Source organism: Pholcus phalangioides, unplaced genomic scaffold, assembly GCF_987345545.1.
Source record: "Pholcus phalangioides strain wild (caught in Gottingen) unplaced genomic scaffold, Ppha-v1.0 ptg000029l_1, whole genome shotgun sequence".
Lineage (NCBI taxonomy): Eukaryota > Metazoa > Arthropoda > Arachnida > Araneae > Pholcidae > Pholcus > Pholcus phalangioides.
This window is the reverse complement of record NW_028301619.1, coordinates 5,693,995-5,716,799: the sequence shown is the minus strand read 5'-3', so window position 1 is coordinate 5,716,799 and position 22,805 is coordinate 5,693,995. Positions and strand designations below refer to the sequence as shown.

General features: G+C 38.4%; 1 protein-coding gene across 5 annotated transcripts in view; it reads right to left on the bottom strand.

The window, feature by feature from the left end:
• Pgant7 (N-acetylgalactosaminyltransferase 7) overlaps positions 1 to 22,805 on the bottom strand; it is a 213,278-nt gene that overhangs the window by 159,826 nt on the left and 30,647 nt on the right. For all 5 annotated transcript variants that reach the window (XM_089252484.1, XM_089252486.1, XM_089252485.1 and 2 more), the window contains one exon: positions 9,268 to 9,491. In XM_089252484.1, coding sequence (XP_089108610.1) covers positions 9,268 to 9,491 — 224 coding nt within the window. The remainder of the gene's footprint in view (positions 1 to 9,267; positions 9,492 to 22,805) is intronic.

Genomic DNA, 22,805 nt, shown 5'->3' with positions numbered 1-22,805 from the left:
TAACTTTATTCGTTAAATTGACTGGGCATGACCCTCTCATGCAAAACTGAAAATACCGCAGTCATTTTTTTAAAACTAATGATAGTTGGGCAGTATAATGTTTTAGTATTTTTAGGAAAAGTGAAATTTCAAAATTCTAAATAATCTGGTTCACTATGAAAATGGAGCAAGATGAGCAACACTGTCAAAATGATTGGCTTCGTCCTTTGAGCGTTTTAACTCTTTAACTACCAGAGGGGTGAAAATCTATGGGCCCTAGAATTTTGGAGAGCTTCTTTGAGACAAATTCATTACTTCCCCCCCCCCATTTATTTCTCCTATTCTTCTACTGCACATTGTAGAACCTTTCTCGACAATGACCGGATTACTGGTAGAAAGCAAAGTACAGTAAAACCTCGTTAACTCTGGTTAAGTCGTAATTTTTCTTCAGGCCCTTCCACCTCTCATAGACAACTATGTTATTAAACCCTTGTTTACTCGTCACTAATTTCGGTTGACTCGTCACTATGAAAAAATTTGGGAAAGTGGAACAGACTGTTTTTATGGCTCCCATTAAAAAAAAAGCTTGTTAACAGCATTGCCATATGCTTAAAAGTCACCATAAAATCCTATATACCCAAACGGAACAATTTAAGTAATGAAAGTTACGCTGGAGAAGTTCATTTGCCGACTAAGGTTTTCGGAACGTTGGGGACTGTTCAAGCTAGATCTCATTTCTGCCTGGGCTCTACTGGAGAAACCGCGAGACACATAGGCTCTGTCGCAAGAAGCAACGTAAGCACTTCAGGCCCCCAGGGCATCTCCGGCAAAACCAAAATTTATTGATACGTCAAAGATTACACATAGTGCAAGGAAATCAAAAATGATGTAAATCGGAGAATCAAACTAATCTATAGTCAAAGTGCAAGGGGCACGGATAATAAATAATCATAGAAAGCATGGGCTCTACTAATTTAGAGCTTGAAATTTAAACAAAATCTCTCTGTTGAAAAAAATGAGACATTCTTTCCCAAGTTGAGGTCTTCTGTTTACTTTTCCCTGCCCAGGGCCCCTCCACCAAGTCAAAAGTGTCCGAGATTACCTACTTTGTAGCATGAACTACTGATGAAGAATTAAAATACTAAAATTAAATTTGATGTCTATGTAAAATTAATGTGCAATAGAGAGTTCTATTATGAAGAAAAGCTATTTATATAGCTACTTAAAGCTACTTATAGCTTTAGACCAACAGTCTGTTAGTGTAAATTAAAAATTACTAGTATAAATCAAAGTGTACAGTACATTTTAAAACAATAATTTAAGTAATAAGAGATAAAAAAGGTAAAAAATTGCTATTATTTATTCTTTCGCGATCTATAAATTTTATTAATACTGTTATTTTGATTCATACTTTAATAAATTTCATATCACTTTAAATTTAAACGATTTTCACAACATTGCACATTGAAACTGACGGCACTCCGCTTAAGTCGTCATAATTTTTCGATAACTTGAGGTGACGACTTATCGAGGTTTTACTGTATTTCAACGCCCTATTCTCCGACCAAACAAAGCGACAGAGTATGGAAAGAAGATTCACCTGTCTTCACACAGTAAATTCCCTGTGATGCCAAGTTTTGTCTACTTATGCTATTTGCCATCACCAACTTTGCCAAATGTCCTCATCAACGGCATTTTGTGACAGCAGAAGTTGGATTAAACTTATTAATCAATAAAGTTTTAGGAATCTGAGTGTACAAAATACTCTAGAAAGAAGATCTAGAAGACCTCTACTAAATATTCTACAACCTACTCCTGTTTTAAACAGAATATGTATCAAGACAAAATGACGAAAATGAGAGAAATTGTAAAGCTTAAAAACAATCCCTAAACTAATCACATTTCAGAATAGTGTGAACATTATCTATTCAAGAAGATTGCAGATAACTAGTAGCATGTCTGTTAGTAGAAGACAGAGTTTAGACTATAAAACATCCCACAAATATTTTATCCTTATTTATCACACAATGGAACTCAATACCAGACGCATTGGTGGTAAAAAAAAGGTGCCCTGGGAAATACACGAGAATAAAGGGAGATTTGTGGCGTATGTAAATTACCGTGCTGTGATGTGTACATCTGGCGCTGCAGTCCATACGCATATAAACCGGAATCAACCTGGAAATAGCTGCTCTTTACCACTCCGTCACTAGCCATCACATCCACGCGGGTCGTGCTGATGATTTAAATTCCTAAATTTTTATGTCAATTATTTCCTAATACTCTTAATTGTTTAATTGTTGAATGTTTAATTATTAATAGTTTAATAAATAGTTATTAACCCTTTCAAGTTCGTATATTCAATATTGGAGTCATTCACCGCACCACTAGAGATGGTGACCCGGGAAAAATTTTAATTCTGATAGGTTGGTGCACGTCTTCATCGCCGTTGCTGCATTAGTTTTGCGATGCGTTCGCTCGTTCTTGTGAATCGCCAAAGTTTAATCGTGCTAAAAATTGGTTGTGTTCTGTCACATTAATCGTGTGCTTCCACCCCGCCGTGCTACAGTCGATTGAGACGATCGTAAGTGCATGTGTGCATTTTCATTTTGTTACTGTTACTGCATAGTTATACCCTCTAAAATATTTTTTGTAAATGCATTATAATTATACATGATTTTATTTGAATTTTTAGACTGTGTACATATAACATATTTGAATATATTAGTGTTTTAATTTATATATAGCATAAATATTTGTTTCTTGCATTGTGATGGCAAAAGGAAATGATGAGACTTCCGAATTGGCAAAACTAGCTTTTAGACCACCGCCCTTTCGGCGTGCGAATCCAAGCCTGTATTTTTACCGGTTGGAATCTTCGTTGAAGTTTCTGGTATAACCAAAGACTTGACTAAATTTCATTGTCTTGTCTTCACTCTTGAGCCGGAACTTCTTGACATGGTTAGCGATTTGTTGCAAAACCCACCTGTCGAACACATGTATGACAGTCTAAAGAATAGAATCATCGCCCAGTTTACTGATTCTGAAACTAGTCGTTTGCATAAATTGCTTCAAGAATTAGATTTTGGTGATAAAAAACCCTCTATATTATTAATCGAAATGCAAAATCTTGCTGGAAAAAACTTCAGCAAAGAAGTTTTAAAAAATTTGTGGTTGCAAATACAATTGTGTGTGGCCCCACAATACGCAACAGATTTTGTTTATAAGTGATCAAGATTTATCTATATTAGCTATTATGGCTGATAGAATAAATGAGGTATCCCCAGTCACGTGTGCTAGTGTCTCGTCCAATTCGGATATTGCGGCCCTAATTGCCAGGATTGAATTCCTTGAAAATAAGTTATCAAGATTACAACGCTCACGATCTCGTTCAGGAGAGCGTTATAGAAATCGGTCATTTTCAGGAAAATTATTGTGTTGGTATCATTTGAATTTTGGTGTAAAAGCAAAAAAATGTACTGGCTTGTGCCAGTTTAACGATCTCCAAAATTCGGATAAACAAAACTCGGAAAACTGAGTGGCTCATCGTTAGCGGCGACGCACGATGTTAGCCCCGAACAAAGTCGCCTTTTTGTTCGTGATCGCATTACGGGAACTAGTTTTCTTGTTGATACTGGTGCTGTAATATCAGTTTCGCCCTATTTTGGTCTTAAAAAGCCAGCTCATGAATTTGCCCTTTTTTGCCGCAAGATTTCAACGTTTGGGACAAAAATCATGACCGTCGATATTGGCTTGCGACGTAAATTTTCTTGGCCTTTTGTTTTGGCTTCCATAAATCAAGCAATTTTAGACACAGATTTTCTAAAACATTTCAAAATTCTTGTTGATTTAAATAAAACCCGTTTAATTGACAGCACTACGACATGTAGCGTGGCTGGGGGGGATTTCATTTTGTTCTACAATTGGAATAACAGTGTCTAATGATGTTGATTTTCATGGACTTTTGTCAAAATTTCCAGATATCATTCGACCATCACTTAAGTATGGAACTGTTTCTCATGATGCAGTTCATCATATTCAAACTCACGGTCCTCGTACTTATTGTAAACCAAGACGTCTCTCACCTGAGAAATTAAAAATCGCTCAAAAACAATTTGACCTAATGATTGCAGAAGGCATATGTCGCCCTTCTAAGAGCCCGTGGGCTAGTCCATTACACATGGTTCCCAAATGCTCTGGTGATTGGCGGCCATGTGGGGATTATTGCAGGTTGAATAGTGCCACTTTGCCCGATCGTTATCCGGTCCCACACATTCAGGACTTCACGTATGATCTTCATGGTAAAACAATTTTGTCAACCGTCGATCTGGTCAGGGCTTACAATCAAATTCCCATTCATCCTGACGATGTACCAAAAACTGCAGTCATCACGCCATTTGGCCTTTTGAATTTACAACTATGACATTTGGACTGCGTAATGCTGGTCAAACGTTTCAAAGATTTATTCATCAGGTTTTAAGAGGTCTTGATTTTTGCCATAGTTATATCAATGATATTTTAGTTTCTTCTAAAGATGAGGATGAATATATTGAACACCTAAAAATATTATTTCAGCGTTTATCTGATTGTGATGTTGTCATAAATGCTAACAAGTGTGTTTTCGGAAAATCGAAAGTCCAGTTTCTTGAATATTTGGTATCAGCAGAAGGAATTAAACCACTTCCGGGGGAAAAAGGTTTTAATTATACAAATTTTCCTAAGCCTTGCACTATTTTAGAACTAAGACTTTTTTGGCAACTGTCAATTTTTATCGTAGATTCATTCCGAATGCTGCTTCATCTCAAGCTCTTTTGAATAATTATTTAAAAGGTGTAAAAAAAGGTGACAAAATTCCAATACACTGGACAACCGAAACTTCCGAAGCTTTTGAAATATGTAAAACTGAAATTGCACAGGCAGCACTGTTGGCTCACCCTGTACCTTCAGTTCCGTTAACACTTAACGTTGATGCTTCCTCTATTGCATTGGGTGGTGCTTTGCACCAATTTGACAAAAATTCTTGGCAACCCCTTGGTTTTTTTTCACGGAAACTCACACCAACAGAGTGTCGTTATAGCGCTTATGACAGGGAATTCCTTGCTGCCTATGCTTCAGTTCGATATTTTCAGTACATGCTTGAAGGCCGGTCATTCACAATTCTGACTGACCATCGCCCTCTTACTCATGCATTCCGTCAGAAGCTGGAGAAATGTTCTCAAAGACAATCCCATCAGCTTGACTTCATCAGCCAATTTACGACTGATATATGCCATGTTTCAGGACTGAAAAATATAGTTGCCGATGCACTGTCTCGCATCGAGACTATTGAATGTTCTAATTCTATCGATTATTCTCAATTGGCTGTAGCTCAACGGGATGACCAAGAGTTATCTCACTTGATTTCGTCTATTACTACTGGACTTTCGCTGCAGAAATTGTGTCTTCCCGATTCGAAAGTTTCTGTATACTGTGATGTATCCACAGGAAGAATACGACCATATATACCACCTGCATTTCACAAGAATGTGTTCCTGCTAATACATGGATTATCCCATCCAGGAATTCGGTCAACAGTGCGTCTGATCAAGGACAGATTTATCTGGACTTCCCTTGCTCGAGATTGGTTACTCAGTGGTGTAAAAGTTGTCTTTCCTGTCAAAAGTCTAAGATACAGTGATTCATCCAGTGCATTAAGTGATTTTTCAGTACCCAGTGCGCATTTTTCCCATGTGCATGCGGATCTTGTTGGTCCGTTACCTTCCTCACAGGGATACAGATACTGCTTGACTGTGATCGACAGATTCTCTCGATGGCCTGAGGCTATTCTGTTGCCTGACATCGAAGCGTCGACAGTGGCAAAAGCATTCATATCCGGATGGATATCCAGGTTCGGTGTGCCGTCTCGCATAACCACCGATCAAGGTGCACAGTTTGAAAGCCGTCTCTTTCGATCCCTCGCCCATTTCCTTGGCGTTGAGCAGATTCATACTACAGCATACCACCCTCAGTCAAATGGGATGGTCGAGCGGTATCACAGACAACTAAAGTCTGCAATACGATGCCATCCCTCGTCTGGGACACAGTACTTGCCATTTGTCCTCCTAGGCATTCGAGCTGCCGTTAAAGAGGATATCGGACTCAGTTCAGCGGAGATGCTGTACGGAACAACTTTGAAGCTGCCCGGCGAGTTCCTCGATCCTTCACAACCCACCTGCAGTTCCGGAGCCGCATTCACAGAGAACCTGAGGGAGTTCATGAGTAAACTCCGTCCTGCTCCTGTGGCTTGTCATGGTTCCCATACAGTGTTCGTGCACAAAGATTTTGCTACCTGTAGTCATGTTTTTCTGAGACGTGACTCTGTTTGACCGCCGCTAAAGTGTCCTTATGATGGCCCATATGCTGTCTTGAAATGACATCCAAAATTCTTCACGATACTCATTGGCACTCGGAAGTCTACAGTATCGTTGGACCGGCTGAAGCCTCCATATTTGGAGCCCTTGTCCGAAGATCCAGAACGATCTAAATCAAATGTTCAGCACAAACCGTCCGGAATGACTTTACGTTCTGGCAAAAAGGTGACATTCAAAGTCTAGGACTACAGTTCCTCGTCCACCGGTGGGGGTATCCTGTGGCGTATGTAAATTACCGTGCTGTGACGTGTACATCTGGCGCTGCAGTCCATACGCATATAAACCGGAATAAACCTGGAAATAGCTGCTCTTTACCACTCCGTCACTAGCCATCACATCCACGCAGGTCGTGCTGATGATTTTAATTCCTAAATTTTTATGTCAATTATTTCCTAATACTTAATTGTTTAATTTTTGAATGTTTAATTATTAATAGTTTAATAAATAGTTATTAACCCTTTCAAGTTCGTATATTCAATATTGGAGTCATTCACTGCACCACTAGAGATTTTCTCTAATTCAACACCTTTGCATTTCCCAATAAAGTACTTATAAAGATGTTTAAATTACATGCCACTTGGGGTCGGCTAACTTTTCAGTTTCAGGAGCCCAAACCTGTCCTTCACAATAACTCAAAACTTATACACGAGCCAAAAAGTTTTTTTTTTTTGCAAATAAACTACACTGTATTATTCTTTTCTTAAATTTACTAACGAGTCACGTGTACGTACCCACAGAGCTGTAGTTCTCCACCCCCAATCTATGAATCGATAAAAAAATCCTTTTTTTGAAAAGAATGGCGTGTTTTCAGATAAGTAAGGACAAAATTCCAATCGCAGTAGGAAATCATTCAAATCACGTTGAAGCCGAATCTTTTCACAATAAGTCTTTTTATTTTCAAGAAGTTTTTCTTTTGCAGAGTCCTACCCAGAGGCGAATATTTTCCTTAATCCAGCCCTGCTTGTTTTGATACAAACAGAATGAGAGCTAAAAATCAAAAGATATGTCCGAACACGCAAAAAAGCAACATAACAAACAGCACAATAAACCGATGGTGAGAGCCACAACCCAAATTCTGCTATAGTTGTAAGCATATATGTATTGGGATAGTATAGGCCAGGCCAATTTTTCTTGGAACTCGCCTGTATAAAAGCCCTTACTTATCTTTTCATACATCTATCGTCCACTTTGTGATAGTGAATTCAAGCATCTCAACCTCTCTGTCAAGTGGATAAGAGGTTGAAAATGTTAGATACAAGGAGTGGTGTTTATCAAAATCTATTCTAGTTTTCTTATCACTAATTTTAAGCTGCCAGGGCGGTGTTTCTCAAATTGTACGTTGTTGCTCCTAGGGGTGTTGCCAACCTTTTGTGAGGGGCATCACTACGAGATGGAAATACTGATGTGTATGTGTGTGCCTATTTATGCTTTGAAGTGGTTCTTTTATGGATATCAATACTAAACTATTTTGAGAGAGACAGATGAACTATGAACAGGGCAAGGGAGGCACGAGCATGACCCCCACAAGGGTAGAGCTGACGGCACCAGCCCTGGCGTCCTGGATGATTCTTAATTTTTTTTGTTTTTTTCACGCATAAATTCATCATAAGAAGGCCCGTGAAAGTCTTGCTGCGGGCCTGCAAGAGTTCTTAGTCATCCTGCTCCAGGATGTGGGGGGCCATGGCCACGAGTGACAAAAGTTTAAAAACCACTGCAGTTGGGTGTGGAATATAGAATTCAAACTAAATCCACAAAAATAAAAAATAAAAATTTCAGTTTTACCGATATTTAATTACTTTTTTGACGGATACTTATTTTTTTGGTGTGTTGCCACGTATATTTTGCTAGAAAAAATATGGAAAGATCGAACTTCGGTAATCTAAGTTCTAGAAATCATTTGAAATTGTACGTAAGTTAATTAACAATAACGACAGTGATGCACAAATACAATAATATTTAGTTCTCTTTTTCAACATTGATTCTTTCAAAATCTAATGGGTCCGATGTACAGTACATCTGAATTTAGACATTCATTGAGTATATGACATGAATGTCGCTCTCCACTTGTTAATACAAGATATACAGGAAACTGGATGTTGTGAAGATAGTGAACATCCAGTTTCCTGTATATCTTTTATTCATTGAGTGTTTCATAAAAAATGCCCGAAAATAAAATTTTTGTTATTTTTTAATTATAAAAAAAATTAAGATTTTCTGATGTATTAAAATTAATGTTCTTTTTTTATATTGTACTATGAAAAAAATTCTTTGATTACTAATCAAACCTATAGCTACATAACAGATCTTTTACTAGTTTCAAAGAAAATTAAATAAACTTTCAATGAAAATCAGAATGTTGGCAAAATTTCAAAAAACAGTAACCACGTCTTTCTCAAAGCTCATCTGAGGTACCGTCATTGTCATTCTTTTATAAGTAACTGTAGTTGTAAAATAATCCTCTTTCTCCGACAAGAACCCCGCGCAAAAGCGTCAACAATCCGTCACTGTGTCCCGCCCATGGAATAAAAGTGTGTGAAATGCCTATTCGGCCGGCTTGATTGGATCTGGTAGTCTGCATGACGGGCCGGATATAGTAGGGAAAGAGTTAATGCTAATATATATATATAATTTATATATTTTTCTCAAATTTGTTATTTTTTAAAATGCATTTTTGATTCAACAATACTTTTTGCTAGTCCCAAAAAAACTTTTAAACATGGGTGTTCATTGTACATTTTTAACCAAGTTTTGTATCCAGAGTTATTAATGTGAAGTTTTTGTGATGCATATTACAAATTTGTAACCCCCTTTTCACTCAAATGTAATAACAGAAGATCTTCATTTAAAAGCTGAAACTGTAAAGTAATCTAAAACTTACTCAGAAAGCCTTTTATCTGGAATGGAACGATCCATAGCAATTTGGTCACTTGCCACCATGTTTATACCATATTCCATCATTGTTCTTGAAACCTCATTTTGATCCTCTGGACGAGCATGATGAGGTTTTCCATTTTCTCCAGGACCTTCTCGTACAGTATTTGTTGGCGCAGGTTCAAAATTACCGAGAATATCTTTCTTGAAAACAGCTCCTACCTTCAATGGCTGCAGGAAACAATAGCATACAACTTAGCATGAAAATGTATTTTTTATTAATATAAAATGAAAAAAAAAGAACTGATACAAATGATTATTGAACAATTCAAAAATGTTTCATAATTTTTGATACATAATTGACATTGTCTATATGCAAGGGCTAATTTTATTGGGACCTGAATAGATTTCATTTGATCATTTTTGTCACACCACGGTAATTTTCTGCCCACGAGGGCTAATTAGACCGAGAACCTGCAATTTATTGCTGATTCCGAACGGCAGGCTAGTTTTTTATACTCATCCAGAAGTTGGTGCGCTAACCCCTCAATGGGGGACTCCCAGCGATAGCAATTTTTTTGCTGCGGTCAAGTCACCGTTTTTTGTTGTACCCTGTGTCAGGAAAGTTTTCTGACAAGGACGAACCAGGGGTATCGAACTTGCGACACCTCTAAATGTCCTTTGGTACTTTAGGTGAGTATCTTATCGATGGGGCTACCACACCCCCTGAATAGATTTCATTCTATAACTTTTTCGTGTATGTCTCACTAATTCAAAAAACAAATGGAAAAAAATATAGCTAAATGTATATTAATCACGGAATGCTACCCACTGTTTCAAATTTGAATGCTACACTGAGGTGTAGATAATGAAATATTTAACAAATTATAAATTATACACTCATTGCTTTAAAAATTTGCACACCAAGAAAGTGTTGTCTGGAACAAAATTTTATGTATGTGAGTACAACACTGATTATTTAATACAACATTTATTAAAAGAATCATTTGCTACAGGACAAAATACAAATAAATGGAGGTTCTGGTACCCAGTTGGCCCACCTCTGGCTTGAATACACAATGTGATACGAGTGGACATTGAGGCATACAGTTCCCGTAAGGTGTCCTGCGTCAACTCATTCCACAGTTGTGTAAGTGTATCTCTAGTTCAATCAAATTCCTAGGCTGCCCAATTTGCCGTCCCAAGTGATCCCAGATGTGCTTCATTGGTGATAAAGCTTGGGATCAGGCAGGCCAAGGAAGGGTGTTAATGTGGCAGAGGCATTCCTGAGACCAGGGTTGGTAAAAAAACCGGTTATTTTGAAAAAAACCAAAAAACCGGGTTTTTTGGTTTAAACCAGGTTTTTTTGGTTTAAACCGGTTTTTTGCTTTAAATAGTATTAACATTAAAAACAATGAAATTTCTGAAAAATCATTTGAACTTCTAATAATTAACTAAAATAAAATGTTTATTAATGTAATTAACACTATTCCCATGCTAATTAATCAATAAATATTTATTACATTTTAACAAAAACCAAATTTTGCAATTTCATTATTTTTTGCTTAACTCAATGGATTACTGTGTGTTTGAAAATTCTTTTAATGTTATTATTAATCATGTAATATATAAAGGTTTTTCTCCAGTTACTTTCAGTATACTTAATTACAAAGCTATTTTGCAAAAAGTAATAAAAATTAGGTGAATACAATGTATTTAATGAAGCATAAATGATGCAGATTAATTAGCAATGATTTACGATATACAGGGTGATTATAACTAAGGTTCTGATTTCAAAACACTGTAAAAAAAGAACGATTGTCAGAATAACTTGAAAATGGACATGAATATTTCTGAAAAAATTCAATTTTATTTGATAAAGGGGAAAAAATATTTGAAAATGTAAAATTAATGACATCATCGAACATGTGGGAAATTTGCTCGCAGAATGGAAACGATAGCCAGTCATGGCAGAATGATACCTTAATTATAGCATTTCACGATTTCATAATTCATGGAAACATCACAAAAAACGAAGTAATTGAACAAATAACTACAACTTACTTAAGAAATGTTAAATATGTTGTCCACCGCATGTTCTGGCTATGAGGTTGAAAGCACAAAAATTCTTGTTCAACAACAGAATCAGAGTATGCCCCATGGTCATAATGTGGATGTGCTTGCAATTCAGCTTTATTAAACCAAACGCCCCCCCCCCCGTTAATATTCCTGAGGAACTTCTAACATATAGGGAATGTGCTGGAGATTGCAATTCACCAAAGTTTGCAATCTGACCACTGTTTATAACATTTTGAGGTACCCCTCACAGCCAAAAGTTGCAACGGTTAAGGTGCATCCTGTCAAAATGGGTCTTCAGCAGCTTCTTTGCTGGTATTGCAATGTGCATCTTGATAAAAGTTCTATCCACACACTGATGCTGTGGAAGTGCCGAAATGATGTGGTTGCACAAAATAGATTATACTGCTGGCCAAGTACAGCATAATCTACTTGCACATTTTGTACTTTTTTTTTTTGCGAAAGAAACTTCCATTGCTTCAGGAGTATCCATGCAAATTTTCAAATCATTCTGATCAGTACTTATTGTATAGTTTCGGAATCAAAACTTAAATTATAATCACCCTGTATATAGCTGATTATTTTTCATAAATCTGTTACTACTATACAGTAGAACCTTGATTAACTGGGCTTAACAGTGTGTGTGTGAAAGTATAAAAAAAAACAACTATTGAATATTAAGACTGGGAGATATACAGTAGGAGATGTGCTACTTCTTATGGGAAAGAAAATGAAAATGTATGTGAGGTAATGTAACTACTAGTACACCAGTCTTTGTCCTTTAAGGACAGTTGGTGTCTTTATTGGATTATAGGACCACCTGGCCCTAGCATGATGGTATCACTACTGTAGCTGCTTCTTTGTGAAGGGAAAAAGAAACCCTGTGAGATAATACACCATTACATTTAGATGTGTGATGCAATCTTATTCATGAATTTGCTAAAGATAGAGCATCAGAATGTAGCCAAAGGTTAGAAAATGTTGTAAGAATGAGAAATTTTGGCTTTTATATATAACTTTAAATGACTAAGATACTTCATATGAAAAATATATATATATTCTGGCCACTTTTATGAGACTTTTGAAAAAAACCACTTATAAAATCTTATGTCATTTAAAGATATACCATCAGAATGTACCCCAAGAATATAAAATGTGGTAAAAATGAAAAATTTTGGCTGAACCAGTATGATATTTTTCAAGGAAAAAAAATTATATTTAGGTTACTTTTATTTAATTTTTGAAAAAAACCAAAGTGGTTTTTTTAAAAAAACCACTTGGTTAAAACCAAGGTTTAAACCAAACAACCCTGCCTGAGACACCCTTGCTGTGTGTGATCGAGCATTGCCCTGTTGAAAAATGCCTCTTGGGAGCCCTGCCATGAGTGGAAACACATGTGGCTGAACGATGTCATGAACATACCACTGGGCTATCATGGTACTGTGGATGAATATTAGAGGTGACCGGGTGTCGTATGTTAGTGGCACCCCATACCATCACACCAGCTGTGCCGCTGTATAGTGAAGGCAGGATTGATACGTTCATCACAGGGCCTCCACACATTCACACGGTTGTCATCACTGCCCAAATTGAATCTCGATTCGTTACCGAAGATGACCTGGTTCCATTTGATAGCGGTCCAATCATGTTGAGATTGACACCACTCCAAACGGAGGCGATGGTGAGCGGGTGTCATTGGTAGCACACGTAATGGGCGCTGTGATATCAAATGTTCTTCAGCAAGGCGCATAGCAATGGTAGACAGACACAGTGCAACGTTTATCTTGCATTTCCTGGTTCTTTATCATTTTTACTCCAGTAACCATTGGATGGATGACAATAATGAATGAAACAAGACTCTAATCAAAATATAAATATTTATTCAATGATCAGTTAACTATTAGTATAACATTTTAACAAACAATTATCACATTTTAACAAACAATTATCACATTTAACCTTTTCTGTCAATATTACAACGAAACAATAAAACTGAACGATCTCACCACAATGTCCAGGTATTCACGTATTAGTTCTCATCATCCACAAGACACTGCAAAATGTCTACTTCACAGCAAAAGACTCCCAGACACTAGGTTCGGACGGGTTTGGTGTCTCGAAACATGCGTTGAGGCCACAGCTTAGTCACTGCGTAGGAAACTGGAGACGGACGTCCAAGGGTAGCGGTCTGGCCACTAACCAATCCGCAGGCGACGGGATCACGACGACGTTAATTTATCACATGAAGTCAGGCAATGAGATGGGTGAGGTGCCAAAGGCACACCTTTCCAATTTTAACTCATTGTTTTGAGAGACGACCTGGCTCACACCTCCACAGGACATGACGCCTTAGTGATGAAAGCAGAAGGTTAGTCGGAAGTAGCTGTTCGCGCAGATCTGTCTGGTTTTTATATAGGAGCGTTCTCACAATGCCCCATGAAAGAACCAATCACAAGGTCGAGGGTGCGGTATTGAGCTTGCATCTAATTTACATAATTTCATGAGAGAAAAGGAAATATTGTAAAATTTATAACACTGAATCTGGCAACCAAACATAACAAATTGGAGATCTGGCCAGGATCCACAACTTTTAGGCCTATTCCACATTGTATAAACTCATGACATTATAGACCGTGAGATGGTCCTAGGACCCAACGATGGCGTGGAGGTAAAATATATTGCACATTTATATAACACTTTGCTGATCATTTACATTATATTGCACTAATATATTGCACAATTAATTAAACGTTAAGTTTGACCACGACTCGACGCGGTTCCCACCGACGAGAAACGGGAACCCCTCAGAGGGAAAGAGAAGGTAACTAGACGAGCTATTGGGATCTCTGATATGGATGTAAACCGGAACTTATATGGGATGTTGGCAGCCTGACCTCTGGTTTGGTTCTCGCCTGACGGCTAGGAGGAGATCCCATCCCCGACCGTCAGACTAAGCGAACTAACTGGCCCGAACCGAATCACCAGCGGAAGCCTCGGGTGGTTTCCGGTAGCCAACGAACCCTGGGGCCTAAACAAGATTAAATGAACATTAAAATTGTAAGAGATCCCAGATCGTCATGTTACAACAGGGGCCTGTGTCCGAATAGCGGACAATGATGCAGTTGGCGCTGTGTGTACTTGTCAAGTGATGTAAAGGTCTTCTCGGATATTGGTCTGCCGAGGGCGTCCCGAGCCTGGCCATCATACATGCGACCTTTCTCTCATCCACTGATCCCAATACCTCCTCACAGCAGGCCATTTTACAAGAAATTTGGACTGGTGGGGCACTAGGAAAAAAGGGCACTCGAAGTGGAATAATTTCCAGTGTGTTCGTACAAATGATATAGCAGGCGAAAATTTCAAATTTTAATAAAATATTAATTAATAAATTATTAATTAATAAAATATTAATAAATTATTAATTACTAAATATTGACTAATAAAATTAATTAATTATAACTGTGTAAATATTTCTAATGATTCAATTTTTGGAATTAATACTCTATTAATATTATTAATTAATCGAAATTATTACATTTATTTCACACTGATATCCAAAGAAACAAAAGAACTATTTTCATGATTCACCATCGGTAGCAAGTAGAACAGAAGGTTCAGTCACCATGGCCATATAAGTTCCATGCCACAAGGAAAAGTGTGTGGCCAGTTAGTTATAACTCCCATTGACTTGAATATTAATGATATGTATATACTAGAGAAGAAAACGGAGCAAATATTGCATAACATGTGCAAAACAGGGAGGGTGGACCAACTTAAAAAAATAACATAGCAAATCTATCAGAAGTTTACAGGGCATGCTGCAATCAAAAATTATGCACAATGGGGATGATGACACATTGTGCTGGCATATTGATTCAAAACAATATTAAAAAAACATGCGAGGTAGAAAATTGTTGCATGTACAAAATGAAGCAAGGTGAAATTGTATATGCAGAACAGAAGAATATAACCATTTGCAAAAATATATACATGAAGGTACACAAAAAATAAGAGGTAAAAAACAAGAGGGTGCGCGGCCTGATCAGTGAGAATTCCCGGTTCTGGCATTGCTTAAAAACAGTATTAAAAACATATGCGAGGTAAAAAATTAATACATGCGCAAAGGGGTTGTATAAACATTTGCAAAACTATATATTCAAAAGTATAGCATATATCCAATTTGTGATATTATATGCACAGTACAAGCATGTAAGAATAAGGAATAGTGCGAGGGGCAAGAATAAAACAAACAAGTAATAACATCACAAAATATTTTAACAAATACGACTACATTTTTCTGCTGGGTAGAACTGCTAGATTTGGTATGGTCTATTTCATAATTTGTGGCATTTCACAAAAACGTAAATAAAATTTGATCAGACATTATTTATACCTAATGGTTTAAGATATAAATTATGATATATTAGAGAATTCTCTCAAAAAGATCCACTGTGGAAAAACTTCGTGACAAACTCTCTTCTCACATAAGTTTCTAAACAAAGAGGTTCTTTGTATCGTTTGTCCTTCTTCTTAAAAAATTCCCCTACCGATGGTCTCGAATCAAAAGAAGCAATCCCGGTTGAATTAAGTGCAATAAGTAGCCTATTATTAACTGTTTCCTTTTATTGACGCCCTTTTGTCACTTACAATTAAATTATGGTGGGATATTATTCTCTGTTTGCATACTGTGGGGTGCCAAAGTGAAAATCGCTCCAAGAACTTTCTTCATAGTTTTAGTTTCTTTACAAGTTTGTAGAAGTTTCCTTAGTGTTGTAGAAAGGGTTGCCCCGATATCGCTGCCTTCAGGTAGGTGGTTTTCCAGAAAGATAGACAATTGACCTCCCAAATTGCAGCACTCATCAACATATTGACCAACTTCTTCAGGAAATAGGTCTTGAACAAACGGAACAGTCTTCTATAAACTTTTCAATAGATTTACTTTTTAGAAATGTATTTATCCTACGAATAACATTTTCTTGTTCCAAATCCAGTCGTTCCAAAAGAAAATTTTCCGATGTGCAACGTCCCTTATGGGAGTTGCTTGCCCGGTTCGAAATATCCAGCAATAAAGTGGCAAACGACAAGTGGAAAATGATTAGAAACAAACTTTCGCATGAAATATTATTTATTCAATTATATGGGTTAGTTAATTTTAACAATGGATTAGTATATCTTGGAGCCCTCTATTTGACGTTAGCAGTAAAGATACTGGCTCACCAATTGATGATCAACAACAGTCAACTTGTGCAGTGATCGGACATCCGATGTTGTTAGCTTTTCCGTAAATACCAGAGGAGTTTTCTCAGTTGAGAACCGGAACACCTTGATCAGTTCCTGGGGGCCTCTCGGTTGAGGGCCGGACCACCTTGCTCAGCTCCGGGGGGCCTCTTGGTTGAGGGCCGAACCACCTTGATCAGCTCCAGGGGGCCTCTCGGTTGAGGGCCGAACCACCTTGATCAGCTCCGGGGGCCTCTCGGTTGAGGGCCGAACCACCTTGATCAGCTCCGGGGGCCTCTCGGTTGAGGGCCGGACCACCTCGATCAGCAATGAAGAACTTTGACTGTGAAGATTGTTTTATATTTTGATTCCGGACCTGCCGGAAAACGGATTCAAATAATGTAGATTATTGCATTTTAACAATTCAGCCTAAGGCCAATAGATACGGTAGTAAGACGGTGAACCGTCCTACTAGAGGGCTTCAGTTGAACAGAACAAGATTAGACGAACGCAATGTGAGAGACAAAGAGGGAGGAATTTATACTCCCCTTTTACAAGAAGTTTGGGACCACATGTCCTCGCATGGCCTTTTCGCCTCAACAAAATTATCGAATTTGCATATTCATGCGTCACTATTATAAACATTACAATTTAATTACATTGGAATCTGGCAACATGACATAATCCGGAGAGCTGATCAGACTCTCCCGATTATGTAAACATTACCAACATAACAATATGAAATGAATTGTTCCGACGGAGGTCTGCAGCCCCCCGCCGAAAATAAGTGAGTACAACACTATATTTTCGTATCCGCACAACGAGACTTGCAATAACTCCCCCGGGAAGTTCTTCGATAAAAATAATTTAAACTGGGCTAAGCCTCGCCCAACTATACATATATTGGATCAAACCCCTCCACGAAAATAGCGGCATCGTCGTCATGAGGGAAATTAATTTATGTGGGACATCAGTAGCCCGACCTCTGGCCCGTTCTCGTTCGACAGCCGAAAGACCCCACCCGCCGACTGCCGAACTAATCGAACACACTGGCCCTTACCGGTTCGCCAGTGGGTCCTCGGGTGGTTTCCGGTAACTGAGAGGTCCCTGGGGTCTAAAATAAGAAGGAATTTCCCACATAACGACAAGACCACCATTAACGTAGAGGGATCGGATCCCGATACGTTACATTCCCCCTCACCACGGAAGAATTTTTCCCAAAAAAAAAATTCTATAGGTTAAAAAAAGTTAATTTACAGAAATACTTGCAAAAACTATGTTAACATATCACCTGGTATATTAAACTTCCCACTAAAGGAAAAGTTATCGACAGCCAAATCAGTATCCCGATTTTGTAAGTATCGCGAAATTTCAACACTGCTTCTGAATTTTGTCCCTTCGGGAGAGTAATAATAGACGTCAATACGAGGTTCTTTTTTCCTCTTAACGAGAACCCTTTGCCACCCTCTCTGAATCGGAACCAAAAACTTAGAGTAACCTACGGAAGATTTAATGAAATTCGTTTTCACCATCTTAGGAGTGGTGTCCTCCTCGGGATTTTGCCGGTTAAAGGACGTACTAGAGTTAGTGCAATTAGCACTATTTAAGGGCGTTTGTGAAACATGATGTCGACTCGGATTACTGGAAGTGTGTTGTACAAGGACCTCTCTACTCTCAGGTGACTGCGGGACAGGCTCAAGAACGATTTGGTCACTACTAACGAATTTTTTCAAGTCACAAGCATTGACTTTATAGACATTATCATTGGATAAATCCACTATCAGGTAGACAATAGGTGAAATTTTTTCCAGGACTCTACACGGGCCGTCCCATCGTGGTTTCAACTTCGCCATAACATTGCCTTGCGCACTAGAACGGAAATGCGTTCTCCTTAATACCAAATCATCCTGATTAAAGGTGTGCAATAATCTTTTTTTGTCATAATATCTTTTTTGTCTCCTTTGTTGTTTTTTGACATTTTCCTTAACTTGCTTAAGTAAGTTTTCGGGCAAACTCACCCTTTCCCAAACCGGTATGTCCATAGCCCAGTCAAATGGTAAAACTAATTCTCTACCAAGAAACAATTTAGCTGGCGACTGACCCGTAGTTTCCGAGGGAACCGACCTAATAGCAAGACCAAAAAAGGTTAAATTTTTGTCCCAGTCTTTATGTTTATCACCAACATAACAGGAGATCATCTGTTTAATTGTCTTATTAAATCTCTCGGTAAGGTTTGATTGAGGATGATAGGGGGTTGTGAACCTTTGCTTGACCTGGAGAACTTTACAAGTTTCCCTCATAAGGTTTGATATAAAACAAGAACCATTATCGGAAACTAATCTTTTTGGAAAGCCATATCTCATACAGTACTCATGAACAAACTTTTTAGCAACTGCACTTGTCGTAATTCGTCTTAGTGGAAATAACTCTACCCACTTTGTGAAATAATCGACGACGACTAACAGATGCACGTTCCCTCTAGAAGAAACGGGAAAGGGACCCATGGTGTCAATCCCAACCATTTCTCCTGGATGATCAACAGAGGTTGACACCATGCCTCCCCATCGCCTCGTATTGTCGAATTTGCATGTTTGGCATTTTTTACAGGACAGGACAAATTTTTTTATATCTTTACGCATACCGGGCCAGAACGCGCGTTGTCGGCATCGCTGAAGAGTTTTATTGACTCCCATGTGACCTGAAATGGGATGCATGTGCATTTCAGTCAAAAATTTCTCTCTACATGGTGGAGGAATTACTAGCAATTTTTTATTCCTGAATCTAAAAAACAATTTTTGATTTTCGAAAAGGTAATACTTTTCAATTTTTTCATCAATTTTTTGTCTTCCGACAGATTTATCATTAAAATACTGTATAATATCTTGGTAATTTTTTTTCTGTTGAACAATTAACTCAGGTAAATCCAAAAACGAGAACAAATATAATTTATTATCAATTTTTTCCTCGAAATCAGTTTCAGTGGTGACAACAGCGGGCATTCTGGACAGGGCATCAGGGGCCTGCATGGTCGAACCTTTTCTATATTCAAACTTTAAAGGATATTCCTGTAGTAATTGAGCCCATCGGCTTAACCTCCCCTTCAATTGTTTAGCCTCAAAATACCAGGCGACTGCCCTGTGATCCGTTACTATAGTAACAGGTTCTCCTGAAAACCAGGCTCGAAATTTATTACACGCCCATATAACAGCGAGTCCCTCCTGTTCTGTTACCGAATAATTTTTTTCTGCTGAATTCAAGGTACGACTGGCATAGGCTAACGGCTTTTCCCCGTCAGGCTCAACTTGCTGCAAAATGGCTCCAAGCCCAATTCCTGAGGCATCTGTGTAAATTTTTAAGGCACAATCTTTTTTTCTTGTGGTTAGAACGGGAGCACAAGACAAGAGATGTTTCAATTTTTCGAACGCCTGTTGGTGTATTTTGTCCCATTTGAACCTTTGCCCTTTTTTTGTCAGGCCGTAAAGGGGGTTAGCGACATCACCAAAATGGGGAACAAATTGCCGGTACCACCCGCAGAGTCCCAGAAAACGTTGCACCTGTTTTACTGTTTTAGGCCTAGAAAAACTCAAAATGGCGTCGGTTTGGTCCTGTTTTACGTGCCATCCTTCTTTGGTCAAACAAAGACCTAGATATTCCAAATTTTTTTTATAGAGATTACATTTGTCTGGTTTAAGAGTTAAGCCTGCTTTTTCCAAACACGAAAATACTGTTTTCAAGTTTTGTAAATGTTCCTCAAAATTCGAACTGTAAACGACAATGTCATCCAATTAAAAATCGGCACACTTACCGACTAAGTGGCCCAGGATTGTAGTCATCATGCGTTGGAACGTGGCCGGGGCATTGTTGAGTCCAAAGGGCATTACCTTAAATCGGTACATTCCAGAATCGGTTATGAATGCCGTTTTGTCCCGATCCTCTAGCCGCACTGGAACTTGCCAATACCCTGAGGCCAGATCGAACGTAGAGACGAATCGTGCGTCACCCACTCGTTGTAGAATTTGATCGATGAAAGGCAAAGGGTACCGATCGGGTGCCGTAATTTTATTCACCTTTTTATAGTCGACGACAAATCGCCAATCACCAGTTTTCTTTTTGATTAAAAAACACGGGGAAGCCCAGTTTGTGGAGGCAGGCTCAATGACGTCATCACAGAGCATCTGTTGCACCTGCTCTTCTACTAATTGTTTTTTCCATCGCGGAAGAGAAAAAGGGGATCGAAAAACCGGTTTTCCGTCAGTCACGATCTTATGCTCAGCAACGTGAGTTCTACCGGGAGTGTTTCTGAACAAATTCGGAAATTGTTTTAACAATTCAAACAACCTTTTTTTCTGATCGGAATCAAATTCCGATTTACTTACTAAATTTTGCATTTTTACCTGATCGACATCTCCTTTATACGACAACAATCCTCCTTTAAGTTCAAAGTTTTTGAAGTCAACTATAATTTCAGTTTTACTCAAAATATCACTGCCGATCAAGATCCCAAATGGGACCCTGGCGAGCACTATCAGATCTGTGTGCACGACACTGTTTCGTATCTCCACTTGGGCCCGAAGAATCCCCACAGGCTGACAGTACTCACCGGATGCCAACTGAAATCTATCACCGTGATAGGGTCTAACTTGATTAGTGGGTGAACCAACCTGCCGAGCCAGATCGAAACTGATCGCTGAACAATCGGCACCGGTATCAATTTTTGCTGTCAAAATCTTGTTGTTAACTCTCACAACTGGATTAAGAAAACTAAATTTTTTACTAGGGGTCTTTTTACCCATGGATACACTACCCCTTCTCATGTATCCCAGGTCTAGTTTCCCTGATTCCCATTTGATTTACAATTTTTTACAATATGGCCGATTTGACCACAACCAAAACAGGTAACTTGTCGAAAAAATTTATTTGTCCTAAAAGGCCGTCTTGAAGGTTGTACTACATTTTGTGTAGGTCCCACACAATTTTTTCTAACTTCAGGTTGAAATTTCTCAACACAATTTTCACAAGATTCAAAATTTTTACGAGATTCAATTTGAACATTTTCACGCGTTGCAAGAAATTGATCTAACATTACAAATAATTGTTGCAAAGAATTAGGCTTCCTAACTTCCAAAAATGTTCTCACATTATAGGGTAATTGTGACATTATAAGTTCAATTTTGTCCGACTCCGGAACGGTTAAATCGAACGACTGAAAAAGATCTAACTTATGTAATACGAAATCAAGGTACGAGCCCGTCGAAAACTTTTCAGAGAATAAAGCACGAGCTAATTCAACCCTGGTATGATACCTTGAAAAGGTTTGTAATAACAAGCCCTTGAAACTTTCCCACGATTTATGGGGGCCCCATTTTTCCCATTCGTGCCTGCCTATCGTTTGCCACCAGGCCTGAGCACGACCTTCAAACGTGCTTACAACTAACTCGATCTTATTAGGAACACTGTAAAGATTAAAATACGATTCACATTTTAATAAAAAGCTTCTAACGTCTTCTCCACTACCCGAAAATATAAGACTACCAACACTGCGTTGGGTCAATGGAACCAAAGCATTTGCGGGATTTAAAGGTAATGCCGGGGGAAGTATTACATGCGTCTCGTTATAAGGATTTGACATTGTTGGATAAGTAAAGTTCATTTGTGAACCATTATTCGATTGTGAACCACTTGGTTCCGGTTCAATTTGTACACGAACATCATCACCTAAATTTCTAGGCGTACTATGATTATTAGAATTCATCTCTAAAATCAATGTTAAATATCAAAAAAAATTTTTTTTAGCGAAAGTACTTTCCACCCGCGGTTTGCCACACTTACTGAGAACCGGTCGAGCCCCCAAAATTGCAACGTCCCTTATGGGAGTTGCTTGCCCGGTTCGAAATATCCAGCAATAAAGTGGCAAACGACAAGTGGAAAATGATTAGAAACAAACTTTCGCATGAAATATTATTTATTCAATTATATGGGTTAGTTAATTTTAACAATGGATTAGTATATCTTGGAGCCCTCTATTTGACGTTAGCAGTAAAGATACTGGCTCACCAATTGATGATCAACAACAGTCAACTTGTGCAGTGATCGGACATCCGATGTTGTTAGCTTTTCCGTAAATACCAGAGGAGTTTTCTCAGTTGAGAACCGGAACACCTTGATCAGTTCCTGGGGGCCTCTCGGTTGAGGGCCGGACCACCTTGCTCAGCTCCGGGGGGCCTCTTGGTTGAGGGCCGAACCACCTTGATC